Source organism: Hyperolius riggenbachi, chromosome 1 (genome assembly GCF_040937935.1).
Source record: "Hyperolius riggenbachi isolate aHypRig1 chromosome 1, aHypRig1.pri, whole genome shotgun sequence".
NCBI classification, from domain to species: domain Eukaryota; kingdom Metazoa; phylum Chordata; class Amphibia; order Anura; family Hyperoliidae; genus Hyperolius; species Hyperolius riggenbachi.
Genome location: NC_090646.1, coordinates 458189388 through 458216507, shown reverse-complemented (window position 1 = coordinate 458216507; position 27120 = coordinate 458189388). Strand labels below are relative to the sequence as shown.

At 43.8% G+C, this 27120-nt stretch overlaps 1 protein-coding gene across 1 annotated transcript in view; it reads left to right on the top strand.

The window, feature by feature from the left end:
- Nucleotides 1-27120, top strand: part of LOC137525416 (unconventional myosin-XVIIIb-like) — a 508546-nt gene that overhangs the window by 440109 nt on the left and 41317 nt on the right. The window contains exon 22 of the mRNA XM_068246531.1: nucleotides 23868-24001. Coding sequence (XP_068102632.1) covers nucleotides 23868-24001 — 134 coding nt within the window. The remainder of the gene's footprint in view (nucleotides 1-23867; nucleotides 24002-27120) is intronic.

Genomic DNA, 27120 nt, shown 5'->3' with positions numbered 1-27120 from the left:
TGCTGAAAAATTCCGCATTCTCTGATTGGTCCACTGCTTCTGGGTTCTGTAATTGGGCTAAAATTACCAAGCTGTGGTAATTTGGAAAACCGCTGATTTTGGATTTCCGTTTGCCGAATTCTGAATTCCAATCGGAAATTCAAAATTCTGATTGGAATGCTTAAATTTCAATCTTGCAGAATCCGAATGAGTGTCCCTAATCACTAGTACTGGTGCATCGTGCATGTTCATATGATAAATTAGAGCAGGATAAGTAACAGCAGGAGGAGGGCCCTGCACTTTCGAGCTTGCAGTCTAGAGGGTAGCGGGTTGGAGACATTAGAGGGACACAGGGGACACAGGGGTTAGCGGATGAGGCAAATGAGCCTCCAATGCTGCCTATCCTCCTGTAATAAAAAAAAAAGAGAGAACATACTGTAGATATCTTACACATATGCTGCTATCTTGTTTCAAACAAAAGACAACCTTTTCTTTTATTTTTTTGGGCTGCTCAGAGAAGATACTGAAATATGAGTTATAACAATCCATTCAAAATCAACAAGATTTTTTTGTGCGTGTTTGTCTCTGTGTTGCGGCACAGCCAAGAACTCCTGATAAATGACTGCGTTTTGTTAGTGGACGTATATCTCTTCCATTTGTTGGCCACAACACTCCATTTCAGACTACTTACAAAGGCTGGTTTAATTAGTGGTAACTGTGTTGAATGCACATTTCATAACTGCTTAAAATAACATTTTTCAAACTGAGATTGTAATTGTACACTTGACTTGCAGAAGAAGGCATTAGTTTTGTTCTGTGAGATGAAAGAGCAGCCCATTTAAAATCATTACTTATCCTGGTATAATTAGAAATAGAATCACTGAATAGTATTTTAAACAAGTTTATAGTGCTGTAGAGTGTAAACCACTCACTGCGCTCTGTCATCAGTAGAACTGAGTGAACCATTATTTGTTGTTTTATGGACTATATGATTAAAGGCAGTGGCGTACCTAGGGCATTTGACACCCGGTGCTGGGTATTAAAAAGACACCCCCCCCCCCCATTAAAAAAAAAAAAAACAGCAAATGTGGCATGCTAAACGTGACACGGCGGGTAATGCCAGGTGTAGGCTCGCTCCCCCCCCCTAAAGTTGTCCTTAGTATAGTATAGTGGCACCAGTATAGCTAACAAAAAATGGGTGCGGTTATAACATGCGGCGCGCATTGCGCGCCGCGGCGAAAAATGGGCGTGGCCATGACCGGATGAGGGCAGAGCTAACTAATTTAAAGTGAACCCGGGATAAGAGTGATATGGAGGCTGCCATATTCATTTTCTTTTAAACAATAGGCAGCCCTGCTGATCTATTTGGCTGCAGTAGTGAACTGAATTACACCAGAAACAAGCATGCAGCTAATCTTGTCAGTTCTGACAATATTGTCAGAAGCCCCTGACCTGCTGCTTGCTTATTCAGGGTCTATGGTTTAAAGAATTAGATGCAGAGGACCAGCACAGCAGCCAGGCAGCTGGTATTGCTTAAAAGGAGATAAATATTGCAGCCCAATATTATTCTCACCTCGGGTTCCCCTTAAAAGTGCAACACAAAGACAGTGGGCCTTTCCCCAGAAAATTCACATAATTGTTCAGGTTTTCTCAAGAAAATACACGTAATGTGAACAGATTTGACCAGAAAATAGTTCAATCATGTCGGCAGATTTGCCCAAAAAACACGTTCAATCATGTCGGCAGATTTGCCCAAAAAACACGTTCAATCATGTCGGCAGATTTGCCCAGAAAATACATGCAATCATGTCGGCAGATTTGCCCAGAAAATACATGCAATCATGTCGGCAGATTTGCCCAGAAAATACATGCAATCATGTCGGCAGATTTGCCCAGAAAATACATGCAATCATGTCGGCAGATTTGCCCAGAAAATACATGCAATCATGTCGGCAGATTTGCCCAGAAAATATATGCAATCATGTCGGCAGATTTGCCCAAAAAACACGTTCAATCATGTCGGCAGATTTGCCCAAAAAACACGTTCAATCATGTCGGCAGATTTGCCCAGAAAATACATGTAATCATGTCGGCAGATTTGCCCAGAAAATACATGCAATCATGTCGGCAGATTTGCCCAGAAAATACATGCAATCATGTCGGCAGATTTGCCCAGAAAATACATGCAATCATGTCGGCAGATTTGCCCAGAAAATACATGCAATCATGTCGGCAGATTTGCCCAGAAAATACATGCAATCATGTCGGCAGATTTGCCCAGAAAATACATGCAATCATGTCGGCAGATTTGCCCAGAAAATATATGCAATCATGTGGCAACCTGGCCAGAAAACACTTCAATCATGTAGCAGACCTGGCCAGAACAGTCGATACACCTGCTAATATAAATTAAATAAAAATTTACTCACCTGAAGCAGCAGCAGACCTCCTGTCCCGGCCTCCGTCCGGCGCGCAGCTCTCACGATCCTCTGCAGCCAGCAACTGAAACTCCCGCGGTGAGAGCAGGGCTACGGGAAAATGGCGCCCGAAGCCCTGCATTGCAGACTCAGTCTCCAGAGCAGGGCTTCGGACGCCATTTTACTGTAGCCCTGCTCTGCCGCTGTTGGAGCTGCGGGCTGCTGCTGTCAGTGAACTGACACAGCGTCTATTAGACGCCGAAAATCAGTTCACGCTGGGGGTGCTTGGACAATATTAGGGGGTGCTTCAGCACCCAAACCACCCCCCTGGCACCGCCACTGCCCCAGTATAGCTAGTATAGTTGCCCCAGTATAGCATAGTGGCCCCAGTATAGTTTAGTGTAGCATAGTGGCCCCAGTGTAGCATAGTGGTCCCAGTGTAGCATAGGTGCCCCCAGTGTAGCATAGTGGCCCCCAGTGTAGCATAGTGGCCCCCAGTGTAGCATAGTGGCCGCCAGTGTAGCATAGTGGCCGCCAGTGTAGCATAGTGGCCCCCAGTGTAGCATAGTGGCCCCCAGTGTAGCATAGTGGCCCCCAGTGTAGCATAGGTGCCCCCAGTGTAGCATAGTGGCCCCCAGTGTAGCATAGTGGCCCCCAGTGTAGCATGGTGGCCCCCAGTGTAGCATGGTGGCCCCCAGTGTAGCATAGTGGCCCCCAGTGTAGCATAGTGGCCGCCAGTGTAGCATAGGTGCCCCCAGTGTAGCATAGTGGCCCCCAGTGTAGCATAGTGGCCCCCAGTGTAGCATAGTGGCCCCCAGTGTAGCATAGGTGCCCCCAGTGTAGCATAGTGGCCCCCGGTATGAGGGAAGCTTGGAAGGTGGGGTGGCGGGGTCCCCTCCTTCCGGCGCTTCCCCCTCCTAATTAGCAGCAGCCAGCAGCTTAGCGAAGCGGGCGGGGAGGACTTACTCACCTGCTCCAGGCGATGGCGCATAACGTCATCCTCACGTGACGCTGGTCTCTCTGTCGCTCACTGTGCTTCCGCAAATCAGGAAGCACAGTGGGCGGTGGAGAAGGTGGAGACCAGCGTCAGGTGACGATGACGCTATTTGCCATCGCCTGGAACGCAGGAAGTAGGTGAGTAAGTCTTCTCCGCCCGCTCCTGCCCGCTCATCAAGCTGCTGCTAATTAGGAGGGTGAAGCGCCAGAAGGAGGGGACCCAGGTGAGGGAGGTGGGGGGTCCGGCCCCCCTCCCCGCCGCTTTCCCCGCCACCCCTCCTTTCCGGGTTGCTTTCCCCCTCCTGTCCGGCCGGCACAGGCCTCTGTGGGGGCCTTGATGACACCCCCTGGGGCGCCCGACACCCGGTGCGGGGCGCCCCATGCCGCCCTATGGTAGGAACGCCACTGATTAAAGGGACTCCGAGCAGTGCAGAAACTATGGAAAGATGCATATCATTTTAAAGCTCTCTTTCTCCTCTGTCCAATGATATATAAACCGCCACCCTACGTCTTTTAGTTTTCGCTATTTTCGCGATTGAAATTGCCACGGCCGCGATTTCGATCACGAAAATAGAGAAAACTAAAAGGCGTAGGGCAACGATTTAGGTGTCATCAGAAAGAGGAGAAAGAGAGCTTTAAAATGATATCCATCTTGCCATAGTTATATTGTATTACACAGGAGGACACTTTCCCCAGTGTCAGCAGCTCCATTCTGCTGAATGCAGCTGCTGACTTTGAGAAAAAGTTGCCCTGTGTAATACAATATAACTATGGCAAGATGGATATCATTTTAAAGCTCTCTTTCTCCTCTTTCTGACGACACCTAAATCGTTGCCCTGCGCCTTTTAGTTTTCTCTATTTTCGCGATCGAAATCGCGGCTGCGGCAATTTCAATCGCGAAAATAGCGAAAACTAAAAGGCGTAGGGTGGCGGTTTATATATCGTTGGAAAGAGGAGAAAGAGAGCTTTAAAATGATGCGCATCTTTCCATAGTTTCTGCACTGCTCGGAGTCCCTTTAAGAACATTGCATTGCATTATGGTACATTGGTCAGATTCCATTCATGTTATAGGAATCTGCAAGGGACCTAGAGTGGGTCTTACTGAGCCGCACCGACCAATCTTGACCCTTCACCCTTCAAATCCCAGGCTTCATCCAGATTGCTCCCTTTGCTTTGAGCATATCAACACAAGGGTTAAAAGGCCCCCACCTGTACCTATTAATTTCATAAGCAGGCTTTGCTGATCAAAAAAGAGGAGGAAAATAAGCCCATCAAAGCCTTAAGCTGTCAATTATTAAGCAATCAGCTGATTAACTATCGAGGAGCTGACCTCTTGCACAGGACAGAAGGAAAACATATAGAAATGCACCTTGTATGTATTTAGAGAGTTTAGACTGTCAGTTCCCCCTCATCTATGACTAATCACCAGATCTGCTAATTTGTGAACACAAGATGTTAACAATATGTCTGCTTTCATGAAAGCAAGAAGTAGACACACTGCAGATTTAAAGAGAGTCTGAAGCGAGAATAAATCTCGCTTCAGACCTCATAGATAGCAGGGGCATGTGTGCCCCTGCTAAACCGCCGCTATCGCGCCACTAAACGGGGGTCCCTCACCTCACAAATCCCCTCCGAGCAGCCGGGGATCTTTTCCTGGTTGGGGCAGGGCTAACCGCCGCAGCCCTGCCCCACGCACGTCTGTCAGCGCGTATCTCCGCCTCTCCTCGCCCCTCTCAGTCTTCCCTCACTGAGAGGGGCGGGGGAGAGGCGGCGATGCGCGTTTGATAGACGCGACTAGAGGCAGGGCTGCAGCAGTTAGCCCTGCCTCCAGGAAGAGGAAATATACGACCAATTTTACGATCAACTTTTGCGGGGGTGGGTTTGGGGGTGAAGGGACCCCCGTTTAGCAGCGGGATAGTGGCAGTTTAGCAGGGGCACAGATGCCCCTGCTAACTATGAACTCGGAAGCGAGAATTATTCTCGCTTCACAGTCTCTTTAATGCAGGATTTTTATCAGCCGTAACAAAGAAATGTTTTACTTTAAAGGTTATGCTGTTGCGTATCTTTTAGAACATAGAGGAAGTTCTGAGTTCAGCTCCGCTTTAACCAGCATATAGAGACTTTGCTTGGCTAAATATATTCCCTTACTGGGTCAGTGGAGATTTGCTTGTTAGGGGAATATTTACTCATCACTACTATTGATTAACCTCCTTAGCGGTAATCCCGCGTCAGGCTTGTGAGGGAAATCCCCAGCTCAGAGCGATAATCCCATGCCTCGGTGAGTTATATGGAGGAGCTGCTGTAGATCTTTCTGTGGTATGTTTTTTTTCCTTGTTTTTAGAGGCTAAAAACGAGTCGTAGCAACTTGGAGGGAGAAGTAATTTGTGGTGTGGTAATTGCCGGATCCCTGAATTATCCGTGCATGGGCACGGACTATAGCATTATTACTGAAAAAGCACTGCTTTGCCTTTTAGAGTCTCCACTTAGTTATGATCCTCCCTCTTCTGGACCTGTTTTACAGCTGTTGCATTGCGGATGGCAGTATACCTAATTTCTGCTTTCCTGATGACACTACTTGGGATTACTTGCATTTGTGCTCCACTACAGGGTTTTTATCTACACAGTATTAACCTCCTTAGCGGTAACCCCGTGCTGGACACGGGGTAAGCCGCCGGAGGGTGCTGCTCAGGCCCTGCTGGGCCGATTTTCATAATTTTTTTTTTGCTGGACGCAGCTAGCACTTTGCTAGCTGCGCCAGCACTCTGATCGCCGCCGGCCCCCGCCCGATCGCCGCTATTTGCTGCGGCGCGCGCCCCCCCCCCCCCCCAGACCCCAGCGCTGCCTGGCCAATCAGTGCCAGGCAGCGCCGAGGGGTGGCCCGGGACTCCCAATGACGTCCCGACGTCAGTGACGTCCCGACGTCAGTGACGTCGGTGACGTCATCCCGCCCCGTCGCCATGGCGACGGGGGAAGCCCTCCAGGAAATCCCGTTCTATGAACGGGATTTCCTGATCGGAGATCGCCGAAGGCGATCGAAGCGGGGGGGAAGATGCCGCTCAGCAGCGGCTATCATGTAGCGAGCCCTTGGCTCGCTACATGATTAAAAAAAAAAAATTAAAAAAAAAACTGCTGCGCTCCCTCCTGGCGGTATTTTTCATACCGCCAAGGAGGTTAACAGAGACTGGGATGGGCCTTTCTACAGAAATCCAGTCCAAGCAATGCACTGCTCCAATCCACTCACTCACCATCCAGTTCAACCACTGGATTTCACTACAAATATTCAGGCAAAGGGGTGGGATTAACTATGAGTCAATCCCAGTGATACAGGGTTAGAACTGTAAAAAGTGCTCTGGTCCTTGCAGGCTGGTACTAAGGGAGTTAAAAGTAAAAAACAAAATTCCAAAATGGTCTCTCTTCTTATGTTTCAAAATGTAATTTGCTGCACAGATTCTGCTGATTTGATGTTTACAAAAATATGTGAGTATTAAAAAAAATAACAATAAAAATCACAGTAAGCTGTCACCTGCCAAACACTTTGCTGAACACTGCAGGTATAGTTATTACAATGGTAAAATAATCCAATAATGTCTTCCTTTAGATATGCAGTTCTTTGCGTTCTTCTTTCCTAAGGCAAGTAGATATGGAACTGTGCCTTCTTGATAGCTTGTGAAAAATAAAACGGCATTCATTGAATAGTTCAATACTTTTTGTTAGACAAGCTCTTAGGAGTTATTGCATGATCGTGTTTTAGGTCAAACAATAAAAGTGTAAAAGGCTCTCCTTAAAATGCATAGCTTACACCAAAAGCATTCTGTTTTATTGAACACCTGTTGCCATTCCGAACCGGCTTGTTTTTCTCCAAGCTTTTATTTTTAGACAGCATAAGCTATCTCTTTGTACTGAAAGATTTGAGCAGAGCCAAGAGATTTTCAAAACATTGAGATTGCTTTATTAAATAAAAATTTATTTCAGTCTGAATCTGCAGTCATGTGCCACTCACTCACTGCACATGACTGGGTACGGTATCTGAAATCTGTATTCTGAGCACAGCTTGACTGGGCAAAGTCAAAATATTTTTAAGCCAAGTGTTTCTTGTTTCTTAGCTTAAAGGGGCACTATAGCGAAAAACTGAAAAATTTAAAATTCATATTTACATCTCCATATAAGGTGTACATTCATCCCAGAGTAAGCGTAATAATAATTTTTACTTCCTATGTAGCTGCCACTTACAGTAGGTATTATGATCCATCCACCCTGAACCTCTTACCGGCAAGTTTTGGACTAGTCCATCTACTCATGGGTAATTCACTCCTTGAATGGCAAGGGTACAGTTCAATTACCAGAATAGTATGCACATGACTAGGCAGCCTGCCTGGCATATTTGTATAGATGCTTTCCAGTAATTACTTTTGAAACAATTAAAAGAAACTCTGAGAATCCCCCATGAGGTGATAGATTAATCGAAAACCTGACGGTAAGAGGGGTAGAGCTGTCTGATTATTGGCTTAGTCCTGCCACCTCTTGACCTCTTCCACACTGCAAGATTGATGATGAGGGCTACTAAGATCTCGCATGACCCATCTGACCTGGGCAGCCGCTTCTTCGAGTTCCTTCCATCGGGCCGCATGTATAGGTCCATCCCCTCCGGAACTACCAGGCACACGTGCACTTTTTCCCTCAGGCTGTCCATCTGCTGAACTCCAGGCCCCGTTTACCAGCACCGCCGCCCCGTGGCTCACACATAACTTAGACTGCGGAAACTCCTGCCAGCACCCTACACACCATATGTGTGCAACATATCCTTTTCGTCTTTTCAGTGCTACCTCCAAGCTTGTAAATGAATGTTTTCCTGTACAACTGCACATGCTTGTTTATTTTTATTGCTGTTGCTGTGTTCTTGTACTGTTGCCAAAGCCATGTTAGCTGCAAACATATCCGGGGTACTTTCAGAGTACTTGGCGAAATAAAGTGTTTCTCATTCTAATTATAATACCTATTGTAAGTGATAGTGTAACCCGATTTATCCGTTAGCACTGGGCTCTGGCTGAGAGGAATCCAATAGACACTGACTCAGATGAAATTATCAAGGATTTATTTGTGACCTAACGGTGGTCGCGGTAGCTTCGATCACCCTGTAACACTTCAACCACACAATACACCTCCCTTGCACATCACAGGTCAAAATACACAATCTCCCGGTTTTCACAGCCGGTGCACCGGTAAATGCTGCGGAATAAAAAGGTTAAGTTACATACAAATTATAGATAATATTTGCGCTACAAAGATCTTCTTGTACAACAATTCAATCACTTTACAGCATGTTTACATCACAGAACCACTATTGGGGCGTGGGCTGGGAAAGGGGATGGTCTACTGAGCATTTTCAGTTCATAAACAGTTCTCGGTCCCTTCTAACCAAGTCCAAGCTATATTGCTCAGCAAAACCTTGGGGGAACTTGTGACAGTTCTTAAGATGGTACTGTATAGTTGCACAGTTCATTGGTTGATCGCAAAAAGGATATTCACCTTGCTCACAGATCTCTCAGACTCTTTACCCTGGATAATCTACGACAAACCTACTTTACACTTAACACACCTCTCTGGACGGGGCCTCCCAAAATAACAAATAAAATAAAATATAAATCAAATAATCAAAAAGGATTAGGAAAATAAAAGTAAACAAAATAAAATATAAAGTGACCAATGCACCCAGCTATGCCACCCAAATTACTCTCCCACAATATAACTCTCTTTTAGTGCACATAGGCCTCAATTCACTAAGCTTATCTCCTGTCTTTAATAACTCTTCTAGAGTTGTTACCATGGTGGTAAGGCATGTAGTATTCAGGAAACATTTTACCTCAGGCAAACCTAAAGTTAACTCTTCTGTCTTTAAGTTAACTCTTCAATCCTTAAAATAACTCCAGAGTTAAAAACAGGCTGTTTATTAACTGCATCTGAAAATAACTACAGAGGAGGTAAATTAACTACAGAGGAGGTAAAATAACTACAGAGGAGGTAACTTAACTACAGACGAGGTAACTTAAAGAGTAACTGTTAGCCCCCAAAGTGAAATTTAAATCTGTACAGCAATGTTTTATTTAGTATTAAAGTGATCAAAAAAGCCAATGCGTTCTGCAAAAATCAATATAATTTTGCTACTATGTAGCCTTTTGCCCACGCTAACGACGCAAAGCCGCATATCAGATACTGATGACGAGCATGCAGAGCATGCCTATGTTTGCCCGACCACCCTCTCCCCCCCAGGACCAGGTGCCGATCTATTTGCACCACAAACAGCTGACCGCTCTGACACGGAGACAGAGCGGCAGCACTTCCAGCGGGAGCACCGCAGAGCAGCCGCCGCCGTGCATCTCTCACATGTGATTCTCTCACATGTGACTCGGCGGCGGCTGCTCTGCGGTGCTCCCGCTGGAAGTGCTGCCGCTCTGTCTCCGTGTCAGAGCGGTCAGCTGTTTGTGGTGCAAATAGATCGGCACCTGGTCCTGGGGGGGAGAGGGTGGTCGGGCAAACATAGGCATGCTCTGCATGCTCGTCATCAGTATCTGATATGCGGCTTTGCGTCGTTAGCGTGGGCAAAAGGCTACATAGTAGCAAAATTATATTGATTTTTGCAGAACGCATTGGCTTTTTTGATCACTTTAATACTAAATATAACATTGCTGTACAGATTTAAATTTCACTTTGGGGGCTAACAGTTACTCTTTAAGGAATGAAGAGATAAGATAACTCTCTCTTATGTGGAGGTAAGTTTTCTCTTGCCTTATTATCTCCAGCATGATCTTAGTGAATTGAGGCCTTTGACTTTTAAGTGGAATAAGCTCTAATTTAGAGTTGTTGCAAAACTTGTACTCCAAGCAAGTGGACTCTGTATCTTGGTCAAAGGTCAGTTCACTCCTTACTGTAGCACACTTTTAATATCACAATACACAATGCAACTCCTCTTTCACTTATCGTCTTTAATACTGACAGGTTCTCTTTACTTTCATGGCCTTTAGTAATTTCCAGTTTCTTTAGGACTGTGTACTTAGGTATTATGCTTAAAGGGAACCTTAACTGATCGGGGGGTAAAGAGTTTCAATTACCTGGGGCTATTACCAGCCCCTGCAGCAGTCCTGTGCCCTCGGAGCCGCTCTGGAATCCTCCGGTCCCCCGCTGTCACTTAGTTTCGTTTTTGACGACTCACAAGTCGGCCGGCCGCCATGCGTATTATTGGACGCATTCCCTACTGCAATTAGCACTGTTGTGAACCACAACGCGTAAAAAAATACGCGTTGCCGCATATCTACGCGTGCGGAATGCGGTATTTTTGTCCGCAACAGCGCTAATTGCAGTAGGGAATGCGTCCAATAATACGCATGGCGGCTGGCCGACTTGTGAGTCGTCAAAAACGAAACTAAGTGACAGCGGGAGACTGGAGGATTCCAGAGCGGCTCCGAGGGCACAGGACTGCTGCAGGGGGCTGGTAATAGCCCCAGGTAAGTGAAACTCTTTACCCCCCGTTCAGTTAAGGTTCCCTTTAAATCACACTTTGGTTCTCTTCTTATATCAAATTCTCAGTAACACTTCAGAACATAGCACATAGGAACACATGAACTTTAACTCTTGACTTGAAACGGACTTGACAGGAACAATGTCTCTATAACAGGACTTAATGCAAGCGGGGAGTTGTATCAGCTCTGCGGGGTACTTATGGAGGCTGTTAAAGGACACCCGAAGAAAAAATAAACTAATGAAATAAACAAACAATTGTATCTATCTTCATCCTCCTAAAAATGACTTTTTAAGATATTCCACAGTTTTATTTTATGTTTAAATCTACTAATTAAGTTTTAACTGCTTTATTGTTTTTGCTCAATGACACATTCATTTAAGTATGCCAGAGCTAAAATCTATGAACTATTGAACCTTTTTATCTCTTTCCTGCTCTCGAAGCCAGGAAGTGTTTTATAGTTGGAATTTCTTATCAGTGAGGGCCTCACTGTAGTCACTTCCTGTCTGAGTCAGGACTGAGTCAGCCACTTACATACCTGATATTTAAGTCTTTCAGACAGAGAAAGCAAAAAAGGAACCCAGCATGGTTATTAGTGTGCTTAGCAGACCCATGTCTATCTCATCATGTCACACGTCACTTCGGGTATCCTTTAATGTCTCTTAGTGACAGCAAGGCCTTTACACTCAATACACTTTATATAAGTGGCAGAAGATTTATTCACGTTAGTTGGGCAGCTTTATCTTGCATCAACAACTGTATCATCAACACAAGGTCTCTCTTTTGCACTCAAACAGTCTCTAGTAACAGCACTTCAAACAGACTTGGCCTCTTCAGGTTCTGGGTTGCTATATTTCTATCTCAGCAAGCCTCTGCTGAACACTGGCTACTAACTGAACACACACTGTACTTGAAGTTGGCTCTAAGGCCTAATACTCATCTGGCTGCTGGGGTCCTTTCTGTCCGGACTAGCTCAGATGGACTCTGTGCACGCTGCCTCTGGTCTCCGGTCACTGTCTGGCCGGGTTGCCTCTGCCTTACTTGCTTCACTGTAGTCTCTGCGTGGCCGCCGGGTCCCCTCTTTGTCTCCGGGGTGACTGCTATGGCCGGTCTCCTCGTGGCCTCCTTTCCCGCTCCTCACCGTAGCTCCTGTCTCTTAAGTTCCGCGCTCTCTCTCTCTCGCTCTCTGGCGTGCTCTGCCTAGCTCTAGCCAGGTCCCTCTGGCTACACCCTTCTAGCTCTGCCCCTTCGTGCCTGCGCTGTAGCTTCCGACAGGCCGCACGGGTTTTCTGGAAAGTTCCACTGCTCTGTGTGATTTGGTCGCTTAGCAACAGTCTATGTGACCATTACACCGCCTCCATTCCTCTCCCATGCACCGTTTTGGTTCCACAGGCATGCAAAAGTTAGCCTTAAATGCCAAAGTTACCTCACGCATAGAAATACATTAGCAAAACTTTTGGGACCCTCATGTAGAGGGTTACAATAGCTACAGAGGAAGTAAAAAAATGACAGTGCATTTACTTTTTTTCAATTAGAAATGTCAAATATTAGTGCAATGTCAAATACACAGTGTCACACATACAGTGTAACACACACACACACACACACACACACACACACACACACACACACACACACTTCGATTGAATGGATGACAATGCATGGGAAAATTATTATTTGTAGTGCTAGTTTTGTATTCATAAAACTAACCATAAAGGTGTCAGTTAGTGCCTGGAGTATGTTGCTCTCCACATGCTTTAGCCCATAGCCAAGCCTCTGTGACCTTATCAACACCCAGATGACGAAATAGAGTATATTAACATATCTTAATGGTCTGTCACTTTACAAGCATATATGATGTACCATTTTAATTATCCTTCAGATGACCCCTGATAATATGTGGTGTTCAATAGTGATTTCTGTCAACTTCCGTATTAAAATAATGCAAATCGGCATCCCCCTTGAGCTGATAATAGCAAACATAACAGCAGTAATCCTATCACTGACATTTAGAAAAATGTCTGCAATTCCCACGTATATTGGCTTGTTGATAAGCACTTGTTACTGAGATACCCTCAAGCCATTTTCTACTCTGTACTGAGAATGTAGAAAAGTAAAAGTGATATGACAGTACAAACCATGAATATGACTTCACATCTCTGGGAATAGGCTTCAAAATATTATGGAATGGTATAAATACAAATACCGAATTTGTGAAAGCTAGAAGTCCGCAGATTATGCCTTGTACAAAAGAACTGAAGTCTGAACGTCAGGCCGATAGTGAACAGATAAAATACAATATATTTCAAATGTCTTGGCTGCAGAGATTAAGTGGCAAAGATATGAGAGGCGGTGATACTGTCTGTCCCTAAGGGCTTATTACCACTGGGAACAGTGGCCATTCCCGATTCGCTCGCGGCTCCCATTCTGCTGCGTAACCACAGCGCGGATCGACCATGCTATGCACGGCTATAGTAATTCAGCTGCGGGCTACAGAAATCAACATGTCGTCCAGATTCACACCAGTGAATCTGGACGGCAGGCCATTCCAGAGATAGGTAGTGTATCCCCGCCCCTCTCGAATGCAAGGAAACGCTACAGATACATGCCGGATTCAGCACTAGAGGAAATAGGCCCTTAGACATTTCAAGCTGCACTTTTCCAAAGCAGCATTAAACCAGCAATAGGTATTTAGCCCAGTTTTAATGTGGATTTTCAAACTTAGGCTGGCTTTTCCTATTTATAAATGGTTATAAGTCGGCATACAACTAAAAGAAGCGCCTGGTAAAATGGGTGTGAGGAAATGCATAAAGTAGAATATTGGTAATTTTATTGATCACCGATAGTAGAATATTGGTAATTATAACGTGGTTTTACTATCCCCCACCTAATTCTTACATTAATCCTTCCCTATCTACCACTACCACTATCCTCCCCCCACCTACTCCTTTCAGTAATTTCCTCCCACCTCTTCCTAACACTCTATATATGCTGGGCACTATCCTCCTTTCCCTACAACAATATTCTGGTGTCTATATTCACCCTTCCACTTGGCCATGCCACAGATGAGTGCCAAACCCAGCTCCCAACATGACCCTGCTGCTGTAAGACCGCCAAACTTTGGTACAATACTGCACCCGCTGCTGAAGAGATGTTACTTGGAATAAAAAGCCGGCCGAATTCCGATGCACTTCAGACAGCTGTATAGCCACTGAAAACCTCAGCACAATTTATCAGACCAGAATACGGCTGCTGATTAAAGCTGCAACTTAACCGCGTGGCTGTAAAGCCGCTAATTACAAAGGGCTGTAAAGCTGCAATTCAACCGAGGGATTATAAAGCCAGTAAGCCACTAATCACAGAGGCTGTAAAGGTGTTTGGCTACAGTGGTGCACTACTAAACCCAAATAACTCTCCTAACCGCTAGCCGCTAATTGCATTGCAGCCCATGGTGGCGCCCAAATGACCATTTTACCTGTTCTGGACAAAACTGCTGATGTCCTGTTTTGGCTGCTTTTTCATAATTTCACACGAGTCTGCAGTTAGCCTGAGCTAGAAGCCTCATTCACATGATTTGTGTTGTGTTATAATGCAATGCATAAGCTCATGAAAACATAAGGCTCGTGTTTTTAGTGGGCTTGTTTGCACATTTGTATCATAAACGATTACATTTTCCTGGCACATTGTGATGCAATGAGGAAAGAATGGTAAAGTTGCCGTGCTCAAGAAGCGCTCTGCAATTTTACCCAACAGCAAGGTAGGGCAAGTTTCACAATTAGTGTGGCCCATGTTCCAAGGTAGCATAGCACACGGTTGCGCTAAATGCTACCTTAGGGCCCGTTTCCACTATCGCGAATCTGCATGCGTTTCCTGCATGCAGATTCGCACAGCCAATACAAGTGAATGGTCCTGTTTCCACTTGTCAGTTTTCCTGAGCGTTTTTCTGTGCAGGATTTTTCTGCACGGCAGAGCCCTCAGAATTCGCCTGCGTGTGGAATGCATGCGAATCGCCGCTAATGTATTTAATAGGGAAATCGCCTGCGGCTTTGGTATGCGAATTTTCACGCGAATTCGCATGCGAATTCGCATGGAAAACAATGGAAATGCACACCGGCACTGCCATGGTTAAATTCGCATACAGCGTCATTCATGTGAATTTTCATGCGAATTCGCACGAAAATTCGCATACACCCGCATGCGAAATTCGCATCCGCATGCGAATTTTTACCGCGGCGATTCGCACCGCACAAGTGGAAACGGGCCCTTACTGGTGGGAAAGACCAGTAAAATTGGTGTGTGCTCCCTGCGCATGGCAAGTTTGCCATTCTTTCCTGAATACATACACCCCATTGTTTGCTGCATGTTTCTGGGCAGTTCATGCAGAAATGTGCATACTATAGAAAGTGACTGGGCTATGTAATAATGCAGGTTAAACACTTATGGTGTGATCAAGACCTTAGAGGCTATGTCGGTGAAAATCAATGGGAAAAAGCAACAGCTTAGACTTTCTTCTTCCTACAACCAGTTCATTTTTAGCACTGTTTGACAGTATTTCTTTCATAACTGATTGATTCTTGAAGGAACAGGTAGTGGAAAATACAGAATAGATGAACCCAGCAATGATTTTCTGTGAGCTGGTTCACACCAAACTGTTAGATCAGGACCTGTGGGTTTGTTGAGGATCCTTGTACACAGTAGCTAGAGTGAGCCTTTACTTTTTGATCACTTTATTATTGGGGTGATCAAATGGGTCCAGTCAAGAATTGCGCATATGAAAAATGGCTCATGGTGATGCCAATGTTTTTTTGCCGCTTACTGTTATTTAACAATAAACTATAAACGTTATTAAAAATTATTTAGCGTTTAGCTATAACACAGTTACATAGTTACCTGGTTATTTGGGTTGAAAAAAGACTTACATCCATCGAGTTCAACCAGAGAACAAAGTACAACACCAGCCTGCTCCCTCACTTATCCCTGTTGATCCAGAGGAAGGCAAAAAACCCTTACAAGGCATGGTCCAATTAGCCCCAAAAGGGAAAAAAATCCTTCCCGACTCTGACAATCAGATAAAATCCCTGGATCAACATCACCTAGAAATTGTAGCCATGGATGTCTTTCAACGCAAGGAAAGCATCTAAGCCCCCTTTAAATGCAGGTATAGAATTTGCCATAACTACTTCCTGTGGCAATGCATTCCACATCTTAATCACTCTTACTGTAAAGAACCCTTTCCTAAATAAATGGCTAAAATGTTTTTCCTCCATGCGCAGATCATGTCATTTAGTCCTTTGAGAAGGCCTAGGGCCAAAAAGCTTATCCGCCAAGCTTTTATATTGCCCTCTGATGTATTTATACATGTTAATTAGATCTCCTCTAAGGCGCTCTTTTCTCTAGACTGAATAAACCCAGTTTATCTAACCTTTCTTGGTAAGTGAGACCTTCCATCCCTCGTATCAATTTTGCTGCTCGTCTCTGCACCTGCACTAATATCTTTCCTGTAATGTGGTGCCCAGAACTGAATTCCATATTCCAGATGTGGCCTTACTAGAGAGTTAAACAGGGGCAATATTATGCTAGCATCTCGAGTTTTTATTTCCCTTTTATGGCATCCCAAAATTTTATTTCAATGACATCTACTAGGTCATTAATAAATAGATTGAAGAGCACTGGACCCAGTACAGACCCCTGTGGGACCCCACTGCTAACAGTCACCCATTTTGAGTATGATCCATTGACCACAACTCTTTGTTTTCTGTCCATTAGCCAGTTCCCTATCCATGCACACAGACTCTTCCCCAGTCCTTGCATCCTCAACTTTTGCACCAGACTTTTGTGTGGAACCGTGTCGAAGGCCTTAGCAAAGTCCAAGTATATCACATCTACAGCATTCCCAATATCCACACTAGCATTTATCACCTCCTAAAAGCTGAGCATATTAGTCAAACAGGACCTGTCTTTAGTAAACCCATGCTGATGCTGAGAAATAAGATTATTTTCTACTATAAAGTCATGTATACAACTGATGGTAAGCTTACTGGTCTATAATGTCCTATAATTTCCGTTGGAAATACTTTTCTGTGTTGCCTGCTGTTAATCTCATTAAAAGAGAACCTCAAAGCTGCCATGTCAAATATCAGCCAGATGGCAGAGGCTACAAATATGGCACTGCCCTGAAAGTACTTTCTTGCCCTGTGCATGATGCTCCTGGTTGGTGCTGGCAGGCAGTGCCCGCAGTCTAGTTGTGCTGGAAGTGGTTAAGCAGCCAATCCCATGTGGGTGATCCAGCTCACTGCTGCCTGCTTGGCATTTGGCCTCCTGCTGCTGCACTCTCCTCCTGCCAGCATCATCCTCACGCCGTGCCAACCATCCTCTCCCGGGATCTGCTTTTCCTAGATGGCATAGGTGGCAGGGCTAACGTGTCTGCTCTCCACCCGTCCACTCCTCCCTCCTCCTCATCCTCCTCACTGTGGATTAATTAATGTTACAGACAATAAAATGATAATTAGTGATATGCCACTTAACAATTTAACCTTTCAATTAGTTTTTCGTCTTTCCGCCATCATTAAACATTGATATTGCTAAATAACGATTGGGCTATGTTTTCAATGCGCGCAACATCTTTAAATATCGGCACTGTGCGCCATTTTTCTCTGACCCGGATCAAATAGCACCATAAACCGCTGAACCTTCATTACTGCCCACCCCACTTACCCAAGGGTTGTCTAAAAAGCTCTGTATCCACCCACCAGCAGTGAACATAGTGCACTGAGTAGGAGAGACCTTGATGCATTTGCTTGCCCACGGCGGATGAACAATGTTTCTTTGGAGCTGCACATATTCAGTAGCATGTAGAGTTTCTGCAGAGGGGTCAGGCAGCCACATCAAACAATAAATTATACATTTATTCCATTCCATAATGAATCAAGCCTGAATACAGCATGCAATAAGATATCCAATCAGTGGTAATGAATGCGCTGGTAATAATACTATGCTGAACTGTAATGCATCAAGCCCAACGTGTGTTGCTTCTCTTGTTCTGCATTGAGGGATGGATTTCTGGAAAGGCCACAAAGTCCCGAGCCTTAGGCGGCTGCAGCTCGATGGGGCACCTGAACATGAAAGAGGGGTTGATATGAAGGGAGGCTGAAAATGGGTAGCAACGCATGAAAAAGGGAGACTGATGCCCAAGGGAGGTGTTGATGAAAGAGAAGGGCTGCAGTACATGAATGATACATGTGGATTAGGGGGCTGCACATGGGAGGGAAAGCCCACCATACTTGGCCTAGGGGCACACAGGGTATACATCCAGCCCTGTCTGTATTGCTTGTAATGCTCCTATAAGTTGTATTAGCTAATTTGCCCAAGTACTCACTCTATAGGTATCTCTTTCAAAGAAATTTGTAAATGAAGATTTATAAGACAAGGCAATGCTGCAGTATACAGTTCTGATTAGACTCAGACGCTCATCTTACAACTTCAATTATATTTATTCTAGTCCAATTACAAGGGGCTGTTTTTCAAATATGTCATATTGATTCAGCATCCTGTGGGCTCTCTGTGCATCAGGCTTATACTTCTGGGCTTTTACATACTGTAAATTATGAGAAGCTGCTTTATGTGTGCTAAATTCACATTGATTTCCTTTTACAAGGAGAGTAGCACGCGTCTTTAATAATCTCCAACCCATTTTTTCCTGATATTCTGCGCATTAGCCGCAGGCTAAGATATATAAGACATGAGCAGATTGAAGAAAATCTACAGGCCTTTTAACTCATAAAATCTGAAACATGGATTTTTACGACAATCTTTCATTCCCCAAATGCAGAGACAATATACTGCTTTCACCTCTGTTTTATTAGGTAGATGTGTATCCATATCTGACAATTTGAGTGCTGCATAGATCAACTGACTCAAGAATCTACTCATAACTCCATAGGCAACATGCTAAAAAAAATCTTACTTGTTACCTTTTGAAAGTGTAATACTGCATTCTGGTTGTCTTTTGATGCTGTGATGCAGAGTTGGGCACAGGACATAGTCCATACAAGTAGATTACCACTAATGTTAAATAACAAAGTTATTGGTAATCTGCTAGTAAGGGCTTATTTCCATTTGCAATGCAGGTGGCCGCACATCAGCGCAGCTCTGCGTTGCATGTGATTCCCCCTGAGGAGGGAATCACGGAGGTGTCTGGAAACATCAGTCAGTGCAGTCTATGCACTCTCTGATGTCCTTGCGATTACGTTTCCAAAAGCACACCTGAAATCACGCTAATGGAAATGACCCCTTACAGTCAGCTTGAGAGGAAATTCTGTTTGAGGAGAATTCATACAGAACAACATGGTCAGTTTGATCAGGTGAGTGATTGGATTCTGAGATCCCTGTTGTATTTTTGTGATCATGCCTCACTCACTTCTGCTCCCTATTTGAGCCAGAACAGTTGATAATTTGACCACATAATTGTGACCAGTCATTCAGATACTTACAAATCAACCATCTGATCACATATTTTTAATATCTTCTACCTAAGGTGGATTTATATATGTCTATAGCAGCGCCCATTTGTAAAGGGGTGGTTACGGCACCCCCAGTGGCACCCAACTTTACTGGTGTAGCTGATTTAGAGTGGAATTAACCTCAGAACTTCCTCTCCACCTTTAAAGATAAGCCACTGCCTGATAACCTTTAGGAGAAAAAAAATGTCTTAACCAGTGTTAACTTCCTGCACATTCCTGGGAGTAGAGAAAAGGTTAAGTTCCAGTGTTTATCTATTATCACAGAGCCACAGCACAGCCCAGGCACAGCTCACTGTCCTGATTTACACTTGCTGATAACAGCTAATAAGACAGGCTGATCTCCTTAACCTCTTGAGGACTGTTGTGTTAAACCCCCCTAAAGACCAGGCACATTTTCATTAAATTGGCCACTGCAGCTTTAAGGCCAAGCTGCAGGACCGCAAAACACAGCACACAAGTGACTACTCCCCCCTTTTCTCCCCACAAACAGAGCTCTCTGTTGGTGGGGTCTGATTGCCCCCCCCCCCCCCCCCAGTGTTTGTTATTTTATTTATTTAGGTTTGTTTATTTGGTGTTTTTTTTAAATAAAAATAGTGTTTTTTTCCCCGTTGTATACTCCCCTCCCTCCCTCCCCCCGCCGGCCAATCCCTGTGATCAGCTGTCATAGGCTTCAGCCCATTCAGCCCATGACAGCCAATCACCTCTGTGGCTCAGGAGGGGACAGCCGTGTCACACGGCTGTCCCCAGTACAGCGCTGCTGCTGATCGCAATAGCCGCTCGGAGACTGAAGAGGGGGCGGAGCTTCGCCCTCCGAGAATGAGATGCGTGCCCATTGGCGTGACGCGGTCGGCAAAAGGCTAAAGAATAACTGTCGGGCATAAAATAAAAAATTAATTCTTTATTTTTATCTGTTAAACAAGTAATAAGGATGCTAATCAGGCAATCGAAAAAGTTAAAATCACTATTACTTTTCTTGTTGATAAATTATCATTCCCCAGTTTACATGGTACACAAAAGAGAAGTTGCAGGGCATGCTGGGTTGTCTTTTTTTGCTTCTCTACTTTCCCTCAGACTTCGCTAATGCAGCCTGATTGGCTGAAGCCTCTTTCCCTCCTGTTTTCCCCTCCCACACCTCTGTTCCTCTCTGATTGACCAAACTTTCTCAGGCTGAAACAATGCACTTTTTATGGTGAAGGGCGGGCAAATAAGGCAGAGGAGACTAAGGGTGGATATTACATCACGACTGGCTTCCAAATAGCCACAGTAAATATGGAAACTGTCTAGAATAGGATTCTCTACTTTTCCTTTATAAAATTCACAGGAATCATAACGTGGACAATGCAATACATATGTTATGTAAGTAGAGCAAGTATTTAACTACTTATATATTTGTTTTTTTCCCCTGAGATAGTATGGCTAACAGCTCCACTCTAAACACACACAGAACATGCAGCAGTGAATTTCTTAGCAACTATGAAGACTTTTTATTGTGTGCTGTGCAAGAGTTCGGGTCTGCTTTAAGCGGCTTTTCATGTGGGCGCCTATGGCTGTGCCCACATTTATTTGGTGTGCCTGTCACCTAAATTTACATGACCTCTCTAAAAGTGGCACAGGAGCCATGTTGTTAATATATGTCACATGATTTGAGGGCAGAATGGAGGAATTACAGAAGCACACAATAACAATTATAAAACTCAACACTTTCTACAGAGTGTACTATTATACAACACATTTAAATATTACACTGAGGCAAAAGCTAGGTTGGAATCCCCTCTGTTAAAATCATGTACTTGCAAGTAGAATAGTGGAAACTTGGGATATTTCAATACATGTGTTTATAAACTTGGTCCCTTTTCCCTTCAGGCCTCTTCACCCCACAGTAGCAGAGTTTGCATTATTTACTCTGACAGTCTGCTGGCTGCGGCACCCTGGGCTGTCGCTGTGTGCACCACAAATCATCTCTCTCCCTGTCACCACTGAGATGGCAATTTTTACAGCTGGCAGCTTTAATCATGTTAAATGTTCTGGGCACACTTTGTTGTGTGCATGGGGCTTCTTTTTCGGAGGAACTGAAACAGTAAGCGCCTAGAATCACACTTTCAAGTTCATCATCACACACATCTACGGTTTTATATTTGTATATTTTTTTTAACTCACAAAACATAGTCACACATTAAGAATTGGTGTGATGGACAGGGAAAAGGCTGCCTGTCTCCATGTAAATGTTTTATTACAATGATGGCTGTAGCAAAACAAACTAATATACAAGACACAGCCACAAAACATTTATATTGCGCTTTTCTCCTGGTGAATACAGTACAAATGCAGGTGAAGCAGGGAATTTGGGTGCCAGTGGCTAGCTGGTAATTTGGGTGCCAGCACAGACCAAATGTTTATTGCATGTATAGTGGTGCCCAGTGTATACTCAGGACAGGTGCCACTAAAATTCAAATGCTATAGCACTATAGTCCCACAAATTCCACACCATGAAGTCCTTTTCCTCCTCTGCAGGCGATTCGAGGTCCCTCTTCTTGCATATCGCAGTACACCTCCACCACACCCAAACGCCACTCACCAAATGTGTTGACCACCAGGGTCTAATAGCATGTTTGGGATATTACCAGGTCACCCCCCGACCTCTACGATCAGATAGAATCCCTTCCTATTCCACCTTCAATTACCCATTCATGGCCAATGTGATAACTAAAGATGTTGTGAACGGTTCCCGAACTGTTCGCCAGCGAACATCTCAGAATCTCTGGGCCCTGTACTACTTCCGGGTCGCTATGACCCGGAGTAGTACGCCTGCGCTGGCCCGGCAGTGCGCGCCCTAGATTGCGCTCCTGTTGCCAGGCACTTTCTGCGCATGTGCGTGACGTCATGAGTGACGTCACACTCATGCCCAGAAAGTGCCCGGCAACAGGAGCGCGAATTAGGACATGCACGCACGCCGGGCCAGCGCAGGCGTACTACTCCGTGTCATAGCAACCCGGGAGTAGTACAGGGCCCAGAGAGATTCGTCCGACGAACGGTTCGAGTGATTTCTAGTGATAACCTCAAATAAAACATCTCTTAGTGTAATACTGTAAAACTATTTAATAACATAAAGGGGTATTGCACTCATATAAAAAAACTTGTAAAAAAGCGTAGAGTTTTATGTACGGACTCTCCCCTGTTTAGGTAGCCTTGGCTGGCTTCTCCTGATGTACTGTCCTCACAGTGTATGGTCAACTGTGGTGCGCACAGCTGCACCTAACCACTTCCCAGCACAGCTCGCTTCACTAGTACTCATGCACTGCCACATCCAGGGTCTGTCTGCTAGTTTCATTATAAAAGAACTCATTGGGGGCCACTGGTTTATTAAATAAAAGCTACAGAGTATCATTTAACAGTAATTTATGTATAAAAGATAACAACGCAGTGTGTTCATATGCAAACTTGTTATTTTCCATATCTTGTTATATTCTGTTGGAAGGTGCAAGCAAAACTGCAAGAAAAATATTATTTTACAACTTTTCAGTTTCCATTGGTATGATAAACAGAATATTGAATCCAACAAGATTGCTACAATTTTACATAATCAATGCAAAATGTATTTCTGGAATCTTGCGCCAGCAGTTTTCCTGTCCAGTGGGAGACTTCTCTTTTTTTAGCTCATGCCTGATCCCAAACAAAAGGAGCTAAGCAGATACTAATATGGCCACCATATGAACCTTTACCAGAGACCAGATAAAAAGACAAAAACAATGTAGCTCTTGCTGCATTAGGGTCCTTTCACACTTACTACAGTACGTTCTGTTGTGTCTCACAAAAATGTTGCATCCCATCACAGAAGCAATGATAGCCCTATGGGGCGTTGGGTCCCCTTGTGATGACGCAAGAGCTGCAGTGCATCATGCTCGATTAATCCAGAAGTGAGGCATGCCTTCATTGGAATGTCATATCTTCCTCACTGTATCGTCGCACCACAGTGGTAACCTGTGCAGTGGCCTTCCAAGATCGTTGCAGTGCAGTTGCAGAAGAATTGCACCACAACAGATGGGCGAAGTGTGGAAGGGACCTTAATGAGATTGGGAAAATAGATTTTTGATGTATAACACGTTTGTATTCTTCCAAACTGTTAATTCTGTGCTAATAGCTTGTAGTAGTTATAACTGTTATCCTTGCACTTTATGGCCAGAAAATTAGTAAGTGTAAGACGAGGATAATAAAGGGGAAATTAATTTAGTGGAAATTGCTCATGGATAATAATTATAGGTAAATAATGTTTGCTTAATGCATTTCTTGACAAACTTTTCTTAATAGCCTCTGCAGTTCGAAATAACTGAACAGAATATGTGTTTATCAACGAATGGAAAGTGTATCACAACGATTAATTTTACTGGGTAATGGACATTTTTTCCTTTTCATAGTTCTTATAACTTTAATCTCTTATTTAAACAGGAAACACAAGTATATGAACTTACAGCGGTGAGGCAGACCCTGCAAGCCGATCTGGAGACATCGATCAGACGCATTGCTGATCTGCAGGCTGCATTAGAGGAAGTTGAATCAAGTGATGACAGTGACACTGAAAGGTATTTTTCAAATAGCGTTTGTTAATTTATGAAAAAGTGTTTTAATGTAAAGATATTGTTTTGTCCAGAAACAAAAGTAACTTTTTTTTAGCAAGCTCTAACTTTATTTCAGACTGCTCTTCACTTCTGCATATAGTGAGACAGGACATACAGATCTTGACAAGAAATGTTAAGTGGTGTATGAATGCTATAATTACATGATTAGTGTTGTGAAAATAGAATATGTTTGCCTTTTTCCATCCATTTAATGACCATCCATGCCATGGTGCCTACCCAAATGACCAATACAGAGTACTGACTAGAAGTGTAAAGCACTTGGTAAAAAATGTTTAAAGTGGGAATGCTATGAAAAATATAATACAGAATATGGTTATGGTGATGAGCCATTGGCCAATGTTATGAAAGGTGTCAGTTTTTCACACCCATGTGCGTTTTTCTTCTGCTTCCTTAGTAATTTATGGTGGAACAGGTAAAATGGGTGCATGCAGCTCCTGGTAATTTAGGCACCACCATAGGCCTCAATGAGGCTACGGTGGCCCCAGGTTAGTAATTTGGGCTAATTTGCTAGTAAGCAATTTCATTGATTACGCTATTTTTACTACAATCCCTCTTTCTGACTTTCAATAAATTGCTCAGTGACTCAAAGCACTGTGTTTGCAATGCATGTCAAATTTCATTTATTGCACAAACAGCTTAGAGTTCTAGTTACTGTGAGCAATTTCAGGCAGTGTTTATACTGCTGAACTTTATTAATACCTCACGCTATCTAGACTGTTTTCCCATTTACTTTGCCGTCCATATTGGCTTTAAACAATAAGAGAACACAGACAATTTGGTAAATTGTAGCTTTACAGCCACTGGAATGAGTGGCTTTACAACCATATAAGGAAGGAGAGATTGTGTTAGGCATATATACTGTAGGGGGAAGGGTAGTGTTAGAAGTAGGTGAGGGGAGGTTGGTGTTAGGCATATATAGGGGAAGGTAAGGGTTAGTGTGAGAATTTGATTACAATTGGGGATAGTAGAATATCACTATCATGTTTTGCTTTGTTTAGTCCCTTATTACAGCATGTTTACACAAATAACTTGTTTATTTCCCTTCCCTCCCTCCCACCTGCATGCAACAATCAGCTTTTCCCTTGTTTGAAGAAAAACAAAAACATTAGCCCCTACTAGGGATTTGAATTAATCCCATGCCAAATCATGCAGTTTGAAGGACAACGAGAGAATAAACCAGTGAGCATGTGACTTCCCCTCCCTCCACTAATCTACCAATCCGGTTGGATTTTAACATGGGTAGTGCCTTGCACGGGGGTGGGCGTGGCAAACAAACTCCACTTTCATCCCAATGAGTAGTTATAATGAGCGCTATCCCTCCTCCATTCCCCCGATAGTGTGATATCATGGCTATGGTCCAGATAGTTTGCTTTCTATGAACCTCATTGCATTGTGGGGAATAACAGCTGTTTCCAACTGCCAAGCAAGCAGTATCCCCCTCTGTGCATAGAACTGTCAGTAAACGAACATTCCTTAGAGGCCACCTGGCAGGACTAAAGATGTCACCAACCGTGATACATTTCTGAATATACATCAGGGAGAGTAAAGATTTTACAATGGGCAAACACTGATAATTTATTGATTATTATTAATTAATTGATTACGTTATTTTCACTACAATCCCTCTTTCTGATTGGCTGATGTATTTATAGTTGCACCCAGCTCTTTGCTTTACACTATTCAGTAAAGTCCTCTGTAGACATAATATTTCACTTACAATCTGAGGAGGAACAGGCTCATGAGATTCATGAGATCCACATATGTGTTTTCTTCCTGTACACTCCATGGCCCCCTGCAGGCATGAACTATGCATGAATGTCAGAAAGGGTGAAATGAGATGCTTGTGTGTTACCCCAGCAGCAGCTTTATGTGCATAAGCCCTCCCGAGGAATAAAAAGTCTTAAATGGTCTGATGTGGTGAAAAAAAGACACCTTCACTTTGTTTGTAGATTACGGTAATTCATTCATGTTTTTTTCTGAGCACAAAGGCCTCCAGGAGATGGATTAAAGATTTTCAATAAATTGCTCAGTGGTTCAATGAAAGCACTGTGTTTGCATGTCAAATTTCATTTATTGCACAATCTGCTTTGAGTTCTAGTTACTGTGAGCAATTTCAGGCAGTGTTCGTACTGCAGAACTTTATCAATACCTCACGCTATCTAGACGCTTTTCCCATTTACTTTGCTGTCCAGATTGGCTTTAAACCATAAGAGACATGCACTGTAAAAAATAAGGTTGACATAGTGTTGCATAAACAATTTGAAGATTTAAAAATAGCGTATATTCTGCCGTTTATTCCAGGAGCACTTTTGAAGGCTTTATATGAAATTCATATATGCTAGAAAGGGATATGGCAAAGCTCTTTTTCATTAAAGTTGAAGTCTGGGCAGCAGTCCAAGCACATATACGAATTGTCACAGGAAATCTCAAGTGAGAGGAATATGGCTCTAGCCCTGGGACTCCGACCACCTTATACAAAATTATACTCCATGCTGCTAATCCTTCTGTGCATGTGATTCAATATTTGTTGAGTCTTTGCCTACTAAAATGTAGGCTGATCAGGTGTCCTGACCAAGCCAGAGACCCCAAGCTGTATGGTGGTTTATCCAGCTGTGTGACTCAGAAACTAAAATGAAAACATAAGCAACCATCATTTTTAAAGGGTAATGCAGAGTACAATATTCTTGTTATTTTCAGTTCAAGCTTCCTTTAAATATCCTCATATCAATAATATTTAGCACTAATATGTATAATTATCCTTGGTAACTTACAAATCTATTTGAAATGCACTGAGTACTTCCTACAAGTAAAAAGGGAGCCCCAGTAATTTGGGCGCCGAGGAAAGCCGCTAATAGAATATCGGTAAAATTGCTTGCATTCTACTATCGGGTAGTGGCTAATTTTGATAGTAGAATATCGGTACCCTTACCCTCTTCTCACTTTAACCCTATGGGCCTGATTCACAAAGCGGTGCTAACAGTTAGCACGCTAGTGAAAAGCCCTTTATCACGCCTAAACTCAGTTTAGGCATGATAAGTTTAGGGGCCATATGCAATTGCCTT